This window comes from Pristis pectinata, chromosome 18 (assembly GCF_009764475.1).
Source record: "Pristis pectinata isolate sPriPec2 chromosome 18, sPriPec2.1.pri, whole genome shotgun sequence".
Lineage (NCBI taxonomy): Eukaryota > Metazoa > Chordata > Chondrichthyes > Rhinopristiformes > Pristidae > Pristis > Pristis pectinata.
The window spans coordinates 8,196,331-8,213,830 of NC_067422.1; the positions used below are offsets into that span (position 1 = coordinate 8,196,331).

General features: G+C 47.6%; 1 protein-coding gene across 3 annotated transcripts in view; it reads left to right on the forward strand.

The window, feature by feature from the left end:
* LOC127579984 (serine/threonine-protein kinase LMTK1-like) overlaps positions 1–17,500 on the forward strand; it is a 275,547-nt gene that overhangs the window by 233,399 nt on the left and 24,648 nt on the right. For all 3 annotated transcript variants that reach the window (XM_052033106.1, XM_052033105.1, XM_052033107.1), the window contains 2 exons: positions 1,045–1,129; positions 9,402–9,523. In XM_052033106.1, the coding sequence (XP_051889066.1) occupies positions 1,045–1,129; positions 9,402–9,523 (207 nt within the window). The remainder of the gene's footprint in view (positions 1–1,044; positions 1,130–9,401; positions 9,524–17,500) is intronic.

Below are 17,500 nucleotides of genomic sequence, written 5' to 3' on the forward strand. Positions count from 1 at the left end.
CCTTGATTCTAGTTGCTCCAGCTCCTCATTGCCATCCACAATGTAGCATCAGGGCAGGGTCAGCCTTCGTTAAAAATGGGAGACAAGCTCACATTTCTGTAGCACCTTGCGCAAACTTGGGTTGTCCCAAAGTGCTTTGCAGCCTATCAGAAACACAGTCACTGTTGTGGTGTAGAAAACATGGGAGACGGTTTGTGGCCGTCTCCCAGAAGCAGTAGTGTGGGCGTTGACCTGGTCATCTGTTTCCATTGGCTGAGGGGTAAGTATTGGCCGCAGTACCAAGGAGAACTGTAATGATCTTGGAACCTTTTTACTGAGGCAGCAGACAGGGCCTCTGTATTCACACTGCATCCAAACGATGGCTCCTCTGTCGCTGCAACTCTCCTGCTTCCCAGGTTTTGTGCTCGTTGGCAAAGTGGGACTTGATCCTTGCGACTCAGAGGAGAGGGTGCTACCCGTAGGCTCGTACCTGGTGATATCTGTTGAGGGGCGGAGATACAGGCTTGATGGGTGAGCTGGTCTCGTTATCACATTTGCAACCCTGCTGTGCATAAATTGGTTGCCCGACACTATAGTGGTGATTGCACTCCAGAAGTAAAAAAAAAACTTTTAAAAACTTCATTTATACAGCACGGTAACAGGCCCTTCCAGCCCAATGAGCCCACGCCGCCCAATTACACCCATGTTAACCTACCTACCCGTACGTCTTTGGAATGTGGGAGGAAACCGGAGCACCCGAAGGAAGCCCACACAGTCACGGGGAGAACGTGCAAACTCCTTACAGACAGCGGCGGGAATTGAACCCCAATCGCTGGCACTGTAATGATGTTACGCTAACTGCTACGCTATTGTACTTGATTCGCTTTGGGCTGTGCTGAAAGGGATGTGAAAGGCGCTGCAGGAATGCAAGGCATTCTCTCCTGCTTGTCACTTTTGTATGCTTGTTTGGTTGATGACCACTTGGGTAAAGACATGGCAAGAGAATTACACTAGAAACTGGTCCCAAATATTGTCCAGTAATACCTGTGTTTCTCCTCCCTACAGTGACCTGGCTCTGCGCAACTGCTTGCTGTCTGCGGACCTGACTGTTAAAATCGGAGACTATGGACTGTCTCACAACAAGTACAAGGTAAACAGACGAGAACCTGGATGGAAGACCTGACATGAAGGGTCTCGACCCGAAACATCGACTGTCCATTTCCCTCCATAGACGCTGCCCGACCCGCTGAGTTCCTCCAGTGCTTTTTGTGTTGCTGCAGATACTCAGCAGGTCAGGCAGCATCTGTGGAGAAAGAAACAGTTAATTTTAACCTCGAAATGTCATTAACCTGAAACATTAAGTGTTTCAGTCCCAACAGATGTTTCAAATTTCCAGCACTTAGGTTTTTTGCTGGATTATACACAGCTCAACATTAGTCCTCTGAGCCATTTAATTATATGCAAGTGTTAATTGCTAAGTAATGCACTGATATACACTTCTGAAATGGCCCTAAGTAAGAAGTTTACATTTAGCCCTTGTTAGTGGTTGGCACTTTAAGGAAGGACCAGTTTACCAAAAACCAATTTAATAAACCAATTTACCAACCAGCTCTAAGACTGGTACAAGGTAAATACTGTGAGGCAACTGATAGTCAGGATGTAGAGCACAACTGGAGTGCTATACCCCTGCAGTGCTCCATTTGAAATGGTTACCCACGAATGTTCCTTGCCAAAAAATCACATAGGTTACCATTACGAAAAAAAAACCTTCAAGGGAGATTCTTAAAAGAATTAACAACATGTGAATTTCAGAATATGCAACAAGTTAAACCGCACCTGCAAGGGAGATGGCTTAGACTAGTGAAAAGTCGTGAACTTCTGGCAAGTGTGAAATTATAACAGAAGAGGTAGGGAATAATTGGCAGGTCAGGCAGGATTTGTGGAGAGAGGAAAATGGGGTCAGCAGTTCACATCAGTGACCTTCTGACTGATAATCATTGACCTGAAATGTTATTGTTGGTTTATTATTGTCACGTGTACTGAGACACAGTGAAAAGCTGTTGCTTTGCGTACCATCCAGACAGATCATTCCATACATAAACACATTGAAGTCGTAAAAAGAAAACAGAATGCAGAATATAGTGTTGCAGTTACAGAGAAAGTGCAGTGCAGGTAGACAAATAAGATACAAGGGCCATGATGAGGTAGACTGGGAGATCAAGAGTTCGTCCTCAGCACATGAGAGGTCTGTTCAAGAGTCTGGCAATGCAGGATAGAAGCCGTCCTTGAGCCTGGTGGTTCGTGCTCTCAGACTTTGGTACCTTCAGACCGATGGGAGAAGGGAGAAGAGAGAATTTCCAGGGTGGGAGGGGCCCTTGATTACGTTGGCTGCTTTCTCAAGGCAGCAGGAAGTGTAGACAGAGTCAGTGGAGGGGAGACTGGTTTGCGTGATGGTTACTCTGTTTCTCTCCATGCAGATGCTGACTGACCGGCTGAGTGTCACCAGCATTCTTTATTTTTATTTCAGATTTCCAGCATCTGCAGTTTTTTTGATCAAGGCAAGCATGGTGAGGTAGTGGTTGCAATACTCCATTGACAACAGACTATTTGTTACAAGATTGAGCCAATTTTGATAAGTTATGAGCTGACATCAGAAAGCAATAGTCATTAAAGCTTTTAAAGAAATATTATAATCATTTCAACAATGTTCTTTCAGGAAGAGAACTTGACCTTCCTGCCCAGGTCCATAATAAGTGAAGTTGACCCAGTACCAACCTGGTGCAGCAGTGGTCTAAACAGCAGACCCATCACTAACTAGAGATCGACAATATTCAGCAGCCTTCCCTTTGCTGCCAACATCCCGGGAGCAGGTGACAGAACGTATCTTCCTCTCTCAGAGCCTGATCGATCTGTGGTGGATATTTTAGTTCCTCCAGCATCCACATCCCCCTTTGCATCTTCATCTCAGGCAAGTTGTTTTCAAATCTGGGCAGGCCTTCTGAACGTTCAACCCGTTTGGTTGCAAGATTACTATCAGATTTACATTCTGGTGACTGAAATTTCAGTCCTCCCCCACCACCTGGACCAGGTATCCTTCCCGCAGATTCCCAGAGGAAACCATTTTAGGCAGAGACAGAGTTTATTTTTTCTCATATTTTCTCACTACATCTGCCCCATCAACCCCACCCCCATCAACCCCACCCCCATCAACCCCACCCCCATCAATCCCACCCCCATCAACCCCACCCCATCAACCCCAACCCCATCAACCCCACCCCCATCAATCCCACCCCCATCAATCCCACCCCCATCAACCCCACCCCCATCAACCCCAACCCCATCAACCCCACCCCCATCAATCCCACCCCCATCAACCCCACCCCCATCAATCCCACCCCCATCAACCCCACCCCCATCAACCCCACCCACATCCCCATCAACCCCACCCCCATCAACCCCACACCCATCAACCCCACTCCCATCAACCCCACTCCCATCAACCCCACCCCCATCAACCCCACTCCCATCAACCCCACCCCCATCAACCCCACCCCCATCAACCCCACCCGCATCAACCCCACCCACATCCCCATCAACCCCACCCCTGTCAATCCCATCCCCATCAATCCCACCCCCATCAACCCCACCCCCATCAACCCCACCCCATCAACCCCACCCCCATCAATCCCACCCACACCCCCATCAACCCCACCCCCATCAACCCCACCCCCATCAATCCCACCCACACCCCCATCAACCTCACCCCTGTCAACCCCACCCCTGTCAATCCCACCGCCATCAATCCCACCCCCATCAACCCCACCCCCATCAATCCCACCCCTGTCAATCCCACCCCTGTCAATCCCACCCCCATCAATCCTATCCCCATCAACCCCACCCCCATCAACCCCACCCCCATCAATCCCACCCCCATCAACCCCACCCCCATCAACCCCACCCACATCCCCATCAACCCCACCCCCATCAACCCCACCCCCATCAACCCCACTCCCATCAACCCCACTCCCATCAACCCCTATCAACCCCACCCCCATCAACCCCACTCCCATCAACCCCACCCCCATCAACCCCACCCCCATCAATCCCACCCACACCCCCATCAACCCCACCCCCGTCAACCCCACCCCCATCAACCCCACCCCATCAACCCCACCCCCATCAATCCCACCCACACCCCCATCAACCTCAGCCCTGTCAACCCCACCCCTGTCAATCCCACCGCCATCAATCCCACCCCCATCAACCCCACCCCCATCAATCCCACCCCCGTCAATCCCACCCCCATCAATCCCACCCCCATCAACCCCACCCCCATCAATCCTATCCCCATCAACCCCACCCCCATCAATCCCACCCACATCCCCATCAACCCCACCCCCATCAACCCCACCCCCATCAATCCCACCCACACCCCCATCAACCCCACCCCCATCAACCCCACCCCCATCAATCCCACCCCCATCAACCCCACCCCCATCAACCCCACCCCCGTCAATCCCACCCCCATCAATCCCACCCCCATCAACCCCACCCCCATCAACCCCACCCCCATCAATCCCACCCCCATCAACCCCACCCCCATCAACCCCACCCCTGTCAATCCCATCCCCATCAACCCCACCCCCATCAACCCCACCCCCATCAATCCCACCCACACCCCCATCAACCCCACCCCATCAACCCCACCCCCATGAATCCCACCCATCAACCCCACCCCATCAACCCCACCCCCATCAACCCCACCCCGTCAATCCCATCCCCATCAATCCCACCCCCATCAACCCCACTCCCATCAACCCCACCCCCATCAATCCCACTCCCATCAACCCCACCCCCATCAATCCCACCCACGCCCCCATCAACCCCACCCCCATCAACCCCACCCCCATCAATCCCACCCACACCCCCATCAACCCCACCCCCATCAACCCCACCCCCATCAATCCCACCCCCATCAACCCCACCCCCATCAACCCCACCCCCGTCAATCCCACCCCCATCAACCCCACCCCCATCAATCCCACCCCCATCAACCTCACCCCCATCAACCCCACCCCTGTCAATCCCACCCCCATCAATCCCACCCCTATCAACCCCACCCCCGTCAATCCCATCCCCATCAATCCCACCCCCATCAACCCCACCCCCATCAATCCCACCCCCATCAACCCCACCCCCATCAACCCCACCCCCATCAATCCCACCCCCATCAACCCCACCCCTGTCAATCCCATCCCCATCGATCCCATTCCCATCAATCCCATTCTCCCACTTATTTCCATTACCTGTTCTCTCTGAGAAGCTCATCAACTACCCCCCACCGCCCCCCCCCCCACCCACCGATTCTCCTTCCATTCACCCACACTAGGGACGGGTTACAGCAGCCAATTAACCCACCAGCAAGTCTTAAGGGTGTGGGAGGAAACCAGAGCAACGGGGGGACCCACACGGTCACCAGGAGAACTGCGAACTCCACATAGTCAGCACCCAAGGTCAGAGTGGAACCCAGATTGCTGCGCCACTGTCTCCAATAGTTTAATGGTGAAGGAGAACATCCAAGAGATTCCTCACAGCAAGGTGTTGCTCCTTAGGCTTTAGATGGCCTTTTGAGTACCCAACTGACCCACACACCACACAATCAAATTCGACCCCACAGTGAACTGGTCCCAAGCTGGAACAATGAGAACAAAGTGGAGGCAGAGTTGCCTGGCACCAGCTATGTTCACCCACCCCTCCAGTAACTGGAACACACGGGCACACAGATAAGATTTCTTTATTAGTCACATGTACATCGAAACACACAGTGAAATGCATCTTTTGCGTCGAGTGTTCTGGGGGCAGCCCGCAAGTGTCGCCACACTTCCAGCGCCAACATAGCATGCCCACAACTTCCTAACCCGTACGTCTTTGGAACGTGGGAAGAAACCAGAGCACCCAGAGGAAACCCAGGCAGTCATGGGGCAAACATACAAGCTCCTTAAAAATGGCGGCGGAAATTGAACCCGGGTCACTGGCACTGTAAAGTGTTACGCTAGCTACACACAGGGAGGGGTTCCTGTAAGCCCATTAACTTTGTAGATGTGTGGAAGTGGTTCAGGTTCAGGTTTCAAGCTTATTGTCAAGGGCATACATACCCAGGGTATAAATGCACCCGGGGATAAAAGTTTTCATTTACTTTCATCCACATTTCTGAAAATGCCTCACTTTCCTTCTGTATATTTTCACTTGGGTGAATTTAACGGCACTACCAGCCACTGAGTTTGGGAATGGGAATCGTGATGACATGACACTCTTACACAGTGCCTTAACCGGGTTCTGCATTTCAATGGAGACCCAAGAGATTCTGCAGACGCTGGTATCTGGAGCAACATACACACACACACACACACACACACACAGTGCTGGAGGAACTCAGCGGGTCAGGCAGCATCTATGGAGGGAAATGAACAGTCGACATTTCGGGGTGAGACCCTTCATCAATCCTTTCGAAGTACAGGATTTTACTTTGATTTCCCAAAATTACTCCTCTCCTGCACTTCCGTTTCCTTCACTTCCTGCCCCTTCCCACTTCCTCACTCCAGAACTTGACGCCCTGACCCTGTACCTTTTATCACAAACAGCACCTCTCCCGTGATCAGCTGAAGCCTTGGTCTTGCTTTTTAAGCGTCAGCCTCCAGAAGACAGGTAGCCTTGCTCGAACCAGAGCAGACCGGTGTTTGCAAAGCTGAAGTATTTAATTTCCCGCAGCTATCGCACACTGCAGACTTGTGATGCTGGTGCTGAGGTCAGAACTTCGAGGGATTATTAAAGATTCCACGGTTGGAATCAGTTTTCTGTGGATGCGATCACGCTTTGTGATGCAAGTTGGTTCTTTTTTTCTCTGCTAAAGTTGGTGGGTGATTGAAAGACCGGCTCTGGGTATCCTTATAGAGGAAGCAAAAGCACATGAGAAGAGTTTCGTTATCTAAGGTGAATCCAGTTAAAGTCTCACAGATTGGTATCTTCCTCAAGGAAGTCTGCCTCCTTAAGCATGTTTTAACAATAATCGGTTCACAGGAATAAAACAGAGAATGCTGGAAATACTCGTCAGGTCAGGCAGCGTCTGTGGAGAGAGAAGCAGGGTTCACCTTTCATCAGAACTAGGAAAGCTTAGAGATGAGACTAGTTTAAAGGTGGGACAGGAGAGAGTAACTGACACAGGTGATGATGAGAGTTGAAAGAGGGTGGTAGGGGCTGGTGAATAATGAGGGCTGTGGAGGCCAAGTCATTGGGTGTATTTAAGTCAGTGATTGATAGGTCCTCGATTGGTAAGGGGGTTACGGGGAGAAGTGGGAGAATGGGATTAAAAAAAGAATCAGCTGTGATTGAATGGCAGAGCAGACTTGATGGGCTGAATGGCCTAATTCTTCTCCTATATCTTATGGTTATGTTAAGCAGGTTAATATGAACTGTCCCTTAAAACCGTATGAGAGACAGAATAATTGAGAATCATGGAAATGCATGATACGTAGCTGGAATGACCGATTATCTGAAATTGTTGAATTCATTGTTGAGTTCAGAGGGCTATATCGTGCCCAGTTGGAAGATGAGGTGCTGTTCCTCACATTGGGCTTCACTGATCAAATAGTTAACTTCAGCTGAAGGCAGAGAGGCCGGAGTGGGAGTGGGATGAAAAACTAAAGAGACAGGTGACTGGAAGCTCAGGATTCTCTCATTGGCTGAACAGAGGTGAGGCACAGAGCAGTGACCCAACCTGTGTTTGGCTTCTCCAAGGAAGAGGAGACCACATGGTGAACACTGAATGCAGGATTCTCAGTCGGAATTACAAGTGAATCATTGTTTCATTGGAAGGATTGTTTGGGTTCCTGAGTGGGAAAGAGGTAAAAGGGCAGCTGTTGTATCTTCTTGCAGTGAGAAGCAGAGATACATGTACCTGAACGTTCTCGGTCTTATCAGCTGATCTCAGTTCGAAAGGCTGCGGGTTGCAATATATTCGGCCTTTGACAGTTCATTGAGGATCCAAGCCTGCAGGAGAATGTGGGCACAGCCATGGAAGTAAAGATTGAGAGATAAAACAGGTTGCTGACTTGCTCTACCCCATCGGTACCACCATCACACGTTGTCACGCTGTACTCCAGCGGATGTGGGGAACATTGGATAGAAGCAGGATCCAGCTCACCTCTAAGTGCCTCAGGTGGTCAAACAACTGATAATTATCCTGTTGGAGATGCTGTCTCCTGCAAGTGAAGAACGGTCAGTTATAGGAGCTTTCCCCATGGAGGCATAGAGGAACCCATGTGACAGGTGTACAGAAAGGACATGCTTTTTTCTCCTACATCTTGAGTGTGTTGGTGGATTAAACTGGCAGTCTCCCTCTGAGCAAGCTAGCATCCTGCACCCAGGGGAACTATATTCGGGGGAAGTCCCATCATAGAGAAACAAGCCCTTTGACCCAACTCGTCCATGCCAACCAAGATGTCTATCTGAGCTAGTCCCATTTGTCTGTGCTTGGCCCATATCTCTCCCGGCCTTTTCTATCCGTGTGCCTGTTCAAATAGAGAAACAAAGGACTGCAGATGCTGGAATCTAGATAAAAAACACGATGATGCCGGAGGAACTCAGCAGGCCAGGCAGCATCCGTGGAGAAAAGCAGGCGGTCAACGTTCTGGGTCAGGACCCTTCTTCAGGACTGAAGATAGGAGGGAAAAGCAGAGCCGTGATTTGTGGACAATAGAGGGGAGGTGGGGTGGGCACAGGGAGGTGATAGGTAGATGCAGGTAAGAGACGGTGATGGGCAGGTGCGGGGGAGGAGGGGAGAGCAGATCCACCGGGGGATGGGTCAAAGGTAAGAAGAGAGAGGAAAAATGGTGTCGTACTTAACTGAGGTGAACAAAAAGGAGGTTCAACCATCAGAAAGCTGAAAGACAGGAAGAGGAAAACAAAGACAAAACCTGTGTAAAACCTAAAGCAGAATCAAAAGTAGGGAATGTTTGCAGAGGAAGCAAGAATGGTCCAGTGGTTCCTTTCCATCTACTCCAGCTTCCAGTATGGCCAAAGCTGATCTTCTTCCCTCTCCCTCCCTCCCGAAATTCCTCAATTCGTTGAGCTGGAAGGAGGCATTGGCGGAGAAAATTTGAGACAGGAGCTATTCCCTGGCATGTTTTTGTGGCCACATTTTTCCTTTGTTTTGTTGGGCTCTGCAATAAACACAGCCCAATTAGCAAATTCCCAGCCTCTGAATTACCAAGTGAAGTGTAAAACTCCAAAGGAAATAGTTTAGTTACTGATGTTTAATTGAAAGCAGCTGCTGTTCCAACTTCATGTCTCTGTGATGATTTTTTAGTGAGGATTCTCTGGGAACTGAGCGGTGTGACTGTTGTACTTCTGATATCTTTTGACAGAAAGATTACTTGGTAACCCCTGACCAGCTCTGGATTCCACTGCGCTGGATTGCACCCGAGCTCATCGATGACGTGCATGGGAACCTGCTGGTGGTGGATCAAACCAAGATTAGTAATATCTGGTGAGCAAGCGGTGAGAATTGCACTGTCCTGTGTACTGACTGTGGATAGACATCGGAAAAGCGGATCGGTGCACTGTGCATGGGTGTACTTCTGAAGAATTCTACTGTTCTTCAAAATGGAGGAAGAGCCGGTGCCATGTTCCCAATACCCAGGAACCTTCCACATTCCCAGTACTGTACTCAGAAATGTTCCATGTTCCCAATACCTGGGAGTCTTCTATGTTCCCAATACTCAGGAATACTCCCAATACCTGGGAACCTTTGAAGTTCCCAACACTTGGGAATTTTTCATATTCCCAATACTGAGAAACATTCCACACTTCCATTACCAGGTAACATTCCACATTCCCAATTATGGGGAACGTCTATATCATCATAGTTGATAATTTTCTGCCTTTACCCAATAACATTCCATACTTCTGTCGTCAGGGAACCTTCCCCATTCCCATTGTTGGGGAACTTCTCACATTACTAAAACCTTCCATGTACCCAATACCGTACTCAGGAATGTTCCACATTTCCAAGACCCAGGAACATTCCAAGTTCCCAATACAAAGGAACCATCTACCATCTCAATATCTAGGTACCTTCGACACTCCCAATTAGGCTTATAAAATCATGAGGGGCATGGAGAAGGTTTTTCCCAGGGTCTGGGAGTCTAAAACTATAGAGCACGGGTTTAAGGTGAGAGATCTAAAGGGGACCTGAGGGGCAAGTTTTCCACACACAGGGTGGTGGGTATATGGAACGAGCTGCCTGAGGAGGTGGTTGAGGGAAGTACAGTAACAACATTTAAAAGGCCATTGGACAGGTTCATGGATAGGAAAGGTTTAGATGAGCAGCTAGGGACTAAATTAAAAAGCAGAACCAAAAAGGTAATAATCTCCGGATTGCTACCTGAGCCACGTGCAAGTTGGCACTGGGTAAATAAGATCAGTGCATTAAATGTGTGGCTTAAAGATTGGTGTGGGAGAAGTGGGTGTGAATTCGTGGGACATTGGCACCAGTATTGGGGAAGGAGGGAGCTGTTCTGATGGGACGAGCTCCACCTGAACCATGCTGGGTCCAGGGTCCTGGCGAATCACATAACTCGGGCTGTGGATAGGGCTTTAAACTAAATAGTAAGGGGGTGGGTTCGACGGATTGGAAATGTATGGATAAAGTTAAAGGGAAGGAGAGTGCAGGAGAGGTTACTGAAGTCTCCAGAATAAAGAATGAGAGAGAAAGTTTACAAAGGGATAAGAATTTAACTTCAGGCAACATGGAAACTAATTTGAAAAGAAGGGTGGTGAATACAGGACTGAAGGTGTTATATTTGAAAGCACGCAGTATAGGAGATAAGGTAGCTGAGCTTATAGCGCAGTTAGAATTGGCAGGTAGGACGTTGTGGCGTCACAGAGTTGCGTCTGAAAGAAGATCACAGCTGGGAGCTGAACGTCCAAGGATACACATCCTCTCGAAAAGACAGGCAGATGGGCAGAGGGGGTGGGGTGGTTCTGTTGGTAAAAAATGAAATCAAATCCTTAGCAAGAAGTGACATAGGATCAGAAGATGTAGAGTCCTTGCGGGTAGAGTTAGGAAACTGCAAGGGTAAAAAGACCCTGATGGGAATTATATACAGGCTTCCGAATAGTAGCCAGGATGCGGGGTACAAATTACAACAGGAGATAGAAAAGGCATTTAAAAAGGGCAATGTTACGGTGGTCATGGGGGATTTCAATATACAGGTAGATTGAGAAAATCAGGTTGGTGCTGGATCCTGAGAGAAGGAATTTGTAGAATGCCTACAACATAGCATTTTAGAGCAGCTTGTGGTCGAGCCCACTAGGGAAAAGGCAATTCTGGATTTGGTGTTGTGCAGTGAACCAGATTTGATTAGGGAGCTTAAGGTAAAGGAACCCTTTAGGAGGCAGTAATCATAATGTGATGGAATTTACCCTGAAGCTTGAGAGGGAGAAGCTAAAATCGGATGTATCAGTATTACAGTTGAGTAAAGGTAACCACAGAGGCATGAGAGAGGAGCTGGCCAAAGTTGATTGGAAGGGAACCCTAGCAGGGATGGCAGTAGAGCAGCAATGGCAGGAGTTTCTGGGAGTAATTTGGAAGACACAGGATCATTTCATCCCAAAGATGAAGAAGCATTCTAAAGGGAGGATGAGGAAACCATGGCTGAGAAGGGAAGTCAAAGACAGCATAAAAGCAAAAGAGAGGGCAGACAATATTGTAAAAATTAATGGGAAGCTAGAGGATTGGGAAGCTTTTAAAAACCAACAGAAGGCAACTAAAAAAGCAATAAGGAGAGAAAAGATGAAATATGAAGGTAAGCTGGCCAATAATACAAACAGGATACTAAAAGTTTTTTCAGATATATAAAGAGTAAAAGAGAGGCAAGAGTGGACATCAGACCGCTGGAAAATGACACTGGAGTAGTAGTAATGGGGAACAAAGAAATGGCAGACAAACTGAATAAGTATTTTGCATCAGTCTTCACTGTGGAAGACACCAGCAACATGCCAGAAATTCGAAAGAGTCAGGGGGCAGAAGTGAGTGTAGTCACTATTACTAAGGAGAAGGTGCTTGGGAAGCTGAAAGGTCTGAAGGTAGATAAGTCAACTGGACCGGATGGACTACACCCCAGGGTTCTGAAAGAGGTAACTGAAGAGATTGTGAAGGCATTAGTAATGATCTTTCAAGAATCACTAGAATCAGGAATGGTTCCGGAGGACTGGAAAATCACAAATGTCATTCCACGCTTTAAGAAAGGGGGGGAGGCAAAAGACAGGAGATCGTAGGCCGGTTAGCCTGACTTCAGTGGTTGTTAAGATGTTAGAGTCCATTATTAAGAATGAGGTTTCAGGGTACTTGGAAGCACATGATAAAATAGGCCGAAGTCAGCATGGTTTCCTTAAGGGGAGATCTTGCCTGACAAATCTGTTGGAATTCCATGAGGAAGTAACAGGCAGGATAGACAAAGAGGAGTCAGTGCATGTTGTTTACTTGGATTTTCAGAAGGCCTTTGGCAAGGTGCTGCACATGAGGATGCTAAACTAGATAGGAGCCCATGGTATTACAGGAAAGGTACCAGCATGGATAGAAGATCGGCTGACTGGCAGAAGGCAAAGAGTGGGAATAACGCGGCCTTTTCTGGTTGGCTGCTGGTGACTAGTGGTGTTCCTCAGGGGTCGGTGTTGGGTCCGCTACTTTTCACGTTCATATATTAATGATCTGGATGATGGAATTGATGGCTTTGTGGCCAAGTTTGCGGATGATACAAAGACAGGTGGAGGGGCAGGTAGTGTTGAGGAAGCAGGGAGTCTGCAGGAGGACTTGGACAGGTTGGGAGAATGGGCAAAGAAGTGGCAGATAGAATACAGCGTAGGGAAGCGTATGGTCATGCACTCTGGTAGAAGGAATAAAGGCCTAGACTGTTTTCTCAACGGGGAGCAAATTCAGAAATTGGAGCTGCAAAGGGACTTGGGAGTCCTAGTGCAGGATTCCCTAAAGGTTAACCTGCAGGTTGAGTCAGTAGTAAGGAAGGCAAATGCAATGTTAGCATTCGTTTCGAGAGGACTAGAATATAAAAGCAAGGATGTAATGCTGAGGCTTTATAAGGCTTTGGTCAGACCACATGTGGAGTATCGTGAGCAGTTTTGGGCCCCATGTCTAAGGAAGGATGTGCTGGCACTGGAGAGGATCCAGAGGAAGTTTACAAGAATGATCCCGGAATGGAAGGGTTAACGTATGAGGAACGTTTGATGCCTCTGGGCCTGTACTCACTGGAGTTTAGAAGGATGAGGGGGATCTCATTGAAATTTTCCAAATATTGAAAGGCCTGGATAGAGTAGACATGGAGAGGATGTTTCCAGTAGTGGGAGAGCCTAGGACCAGAGGGCGCAGCCTCAGAATTGAAGGATGTCCTTTTAGAACAGAGATGAGGAGCAATTTTTTTAGCCAGACAGTGGTGAATCTGTGGAATTCATTGCCACAGATGGCGGTGGAGGCCAAGTCATTGGGTATATTTAAAGCGGAGGTTGATAGGTTCTTGATTAGTAAGGGCGTCAAAGGTTACGGGGAGAAGGCAGAAGAATGGGGTTGAGAGGGAAAAATAAATCAACCGTGATCGAATGGTGGAGCAGACTTGATGGGCTGAATGGCCTAATTCTGCTCCTATGTCTTACGGTTATGGTCTTGCCTGTGTTGCCACTTTCAGGGAACAATGGACTTGTACCCCTAGCTCACTCTGTTCTACAACGCTCTCCAGGTCACTGTCATTCACTGTGTATCTCCTGCCCTGGTTGAACTTCCAAATTGCATCACTTTGCACTTGTCTGAGTTAAGTTCCATCAGCCATTCCCTTGTCCACTTTCCTAGTTGAACCAGATCCTGCTGTAACCTTAGACAACCTTCTTCACTGTCCACTATACCACCAATATCGGTGTCATCTGCAAACTTACTAACCACACCACCTACATTCTCATCCAAATCATGAATGTATACGTCAAACAACATAGGACCCAGCACTGATCCCTGCGGCACACCACTGGTCAAAGGCTTTCATACTGAGAAACAACCCTCCACCACCACGCTCTGACTCCTATTACTAAGCCAATTTGGGATCTAATGGCTAGCTCGCCCTAGATTCCGTGTGTTCTAACCTTCCTGACCAGCTGACCACGCAGGACCTTGTCAAAGGCCTTGCTAAAGTCCATGTAGACAATCCTCTTGATGTATCTCTTGGTCACCTCTTCAAAAATAAAATCAGCCAAATCCATGAGACACGATTTCCCACACAAGTCATGCTGACTCTCCCTAATCACTCCTTGCCTTTGCAAGTGCAAGTAAGTCTTGTCTCTCAGACCCTAACCCTTAACTTCCAATAACTTTAAAACCACAAATGTAAGGCTCACCATCTTGTAGTTCCCTGGCTTATCCCTGCTGCCCTTTTTTAAATAAAGGCACAACATTAGCTATCCTCCTGCCTTCTGGTACCTTACCTGTAGCTAACAAAGATACAAAATTCTCTACCAGGGCCCCGGCTATCTCCTCCCTTGCTTCTTATTCTACCCTAGGATACACCTGGTCAGGCCCCAGGGATTTATCCACCGTTGTTGTTTCAAGACCTACAACGGCTCCTCCTTTGTAATAGAACATAGAACAATACAGCACAGGAACAGGCCGTTCAGCCCATGATGTCTGTGCTGAACTAATTAACCTAGTAATTAAATTCTTAACTAAACTCATCCCTACTGCCTAGACAATGTCCATATCCCTCCATTCTCTGTATTGTGCCTATCTAAGAGCCTCTTAAATGCCTCTATCATATCTACCTCCATCACCACCCCTGGCAGCGCATTCCAGGCACCCACCACTCCCTGCGTAACAAAACTTGCCCCACACATCTCCTTTGAACTTAACCGCTCTCACCTCAAATGCATGCCCTCTAGTATTAGACATTTCGACCCCGGGGAAAAGAAACCAGCTGTTTACTCTGTCTATGCCTCTCATAATCTTATAGACCTCTATCAGGTCTCCCCTCAGCCTCCACCGCTCCAGAGAAAACAATCCAAGTTTATCCATCTTCACCTTATAGTACATGCCATCTAATGTGGGCAACATCCTGGTGAACCTCTTCTGCACCCTCTCCAAAGCCCCCACATCCTTTCTATAATGGGGCGACCAGAACTGAATGCAAAGAATTGTGATGTTGGTATGCTCCAGGATATCACTGTTGCCTCCCCTGAACTCACTAGCTTCCATGCCCTTCTCCAAATAAGTAACATAATACAGACGAGAAGTATTCATTTAAAACCATGGTCATTTCCCATGGCTCCACAAATAGATTACCACACTGATCCTTAAGGGGACCTATTCTCTCCCTAGCTACCCTTTTACTCTCGGTATACCTATCTTATAGGATTCTCCTTTATCTTATCTAACAAGGATATCCCATACCCCCCTTTTGCCCTCCTCATTTCCTTCTTAAGTGTATCGTTTATACACTACATCCCTTATACTCGTCTTTTTCTTTTTCCTTCTTTTTCCTTTTTCTTTTTCCTTCTTTTTTTTTTCTTTTTCCTGACCCAGACCCTCAATATCCCTCGACAACCAGGGTTCCCTAGTCTTGCCTTCCTTTCCCTTCACTCTAACAGGAACATCTTGAACTTAAACTCTTCCTATCTCAGTTTTAAAAGCCTTTCACTTACCAGTTATTACTTGGAAACAGCTTCTAAATAACTTCTAAAGTTATTACTGTTACAATGTAAGAAATTTGAGAGACATTTTGAAGATGGCAAACTCCATTGCACTCGTCTTTTTCTTTTTCCTTCTTTTTCCTTTTTCTTTTTCCTTCTTTTTTTTTTCTTTTTCCTGACCCAGACCCTCAATATCCCTCGACAACCAGGGTTCCCTAGTCTTGCCTTCCTTTCCCTTCACTCTAACAGGAACATCTTGAACTTAAACTCTTCCTATCTCAGTTTTAAAAGCCTTTCACTTACCAGTTATTACTTGGAAACAGCTTCTAAATAACTTCTAAAGTTATTACTGTTACAATGTAAGAAATTTGAGAGACATTTTGAAGATGGCAAACTCCATTGCACAAAGGGCAATGTGATAATGGCCAGGTAATCTGTGTTGGGTGTGTTAAGTGAAGGATAAATATTATGACAGGTCCCCTGCTGTTCTTCAGAATACTTCCATAGGACTTTTTTTACACCCAACCAGCAAGGCAGCCTGGCCCTCAGTTAATGTCATTTCCAAAAGGCAGCACCTCTGGCAAGGTAGCACTCCCTCAGTGAGGCAGTGGCCTGGGTTATTTGCTGAAGTCTCCAGAGTGGGATTTGAACCCACAGCCTTCATACTCAGCGAGGAGAGGGCTCTTCCCTGAGTCAGGAGGAGCCACCTTCAGGAATAATGCTGTCATTCAGATAATCTTCACATTCTCTCAATCCTCAAAGCAATTTCTTTGAACAGTGATTGGCATTTCCAAATGCACAAGTTGAATTCTGCAGAGATTAGCTGGTGTGATAAATTTCAGTCTTCTTGCAGTCTGATTGTCACGTCCATTCCTGGGCCATTTGTCTTTATTGCAGCCAATGTCTCATGTGATTTAATTGCTTCCGTTTAACGCTCAAACTTGAATTGCAGAGCGCTGTTAGTCATTACTGACCACCTCATTTATCAAACTCCAGCTTCAATGATTCAATCTTTCACTCTCCATAATCTTTAAAGAGAGCCATACCTTCACCACTCACCCAGCCTTGACTCAACAAGACAGATAAAGGAGAAGCTCTGCACAGCTTTCGATGAGCAGATACCAAATGCTTGTGATTTGCTAACAATCTCTCAGTTTCCCTGTAAACCAGAAGGCTGAAGGGGGAAGGATGACACATTTAATAAGTCTCTGATGGATTTTCCAACCAACACTTCGATGGCCTGTTGCAGTCACACAGCAGAGAAATAGGATCTCTGGCCCACCAATCCTCAAACACCCATTTACACTAATCTTACACTGATTCCATTTTATCCTCCTCACAATGCCATCAACTCACTCCAGATTCAACCCATGAGGGACATTTTACAGTGGGCGATTCATCTACCAACCTCTATGTCTTTGGGATGTGGGAGGAAGCTGGAGCACCCAGGGGAAACCCATGCAATCACAGGGGGAACGTGCAAACTCCATACAAACGGTACCAGAGGCCAGGATCGAACTCGGGTCACTGGAGCAGTGAGGCAACAGCTCTCGCACTGCACTACCATTTTTCTGCCATGACAGATGATATTCCAGCCCCTGGATTTACATTGTGAATAACTAGGTCTCTTATCCTGACAGCAAAATTATGAACTGCTGCATATATCATTTTGTTATAAGTGCCAGCTTATTATTGACAGAGGAATTTCATTCGAAGCTCTCATGACGGTGACGTTTTCGGAACTATAGTCACCACGACCGTTTTGGTAAGGGGACCCTCTTGCCCA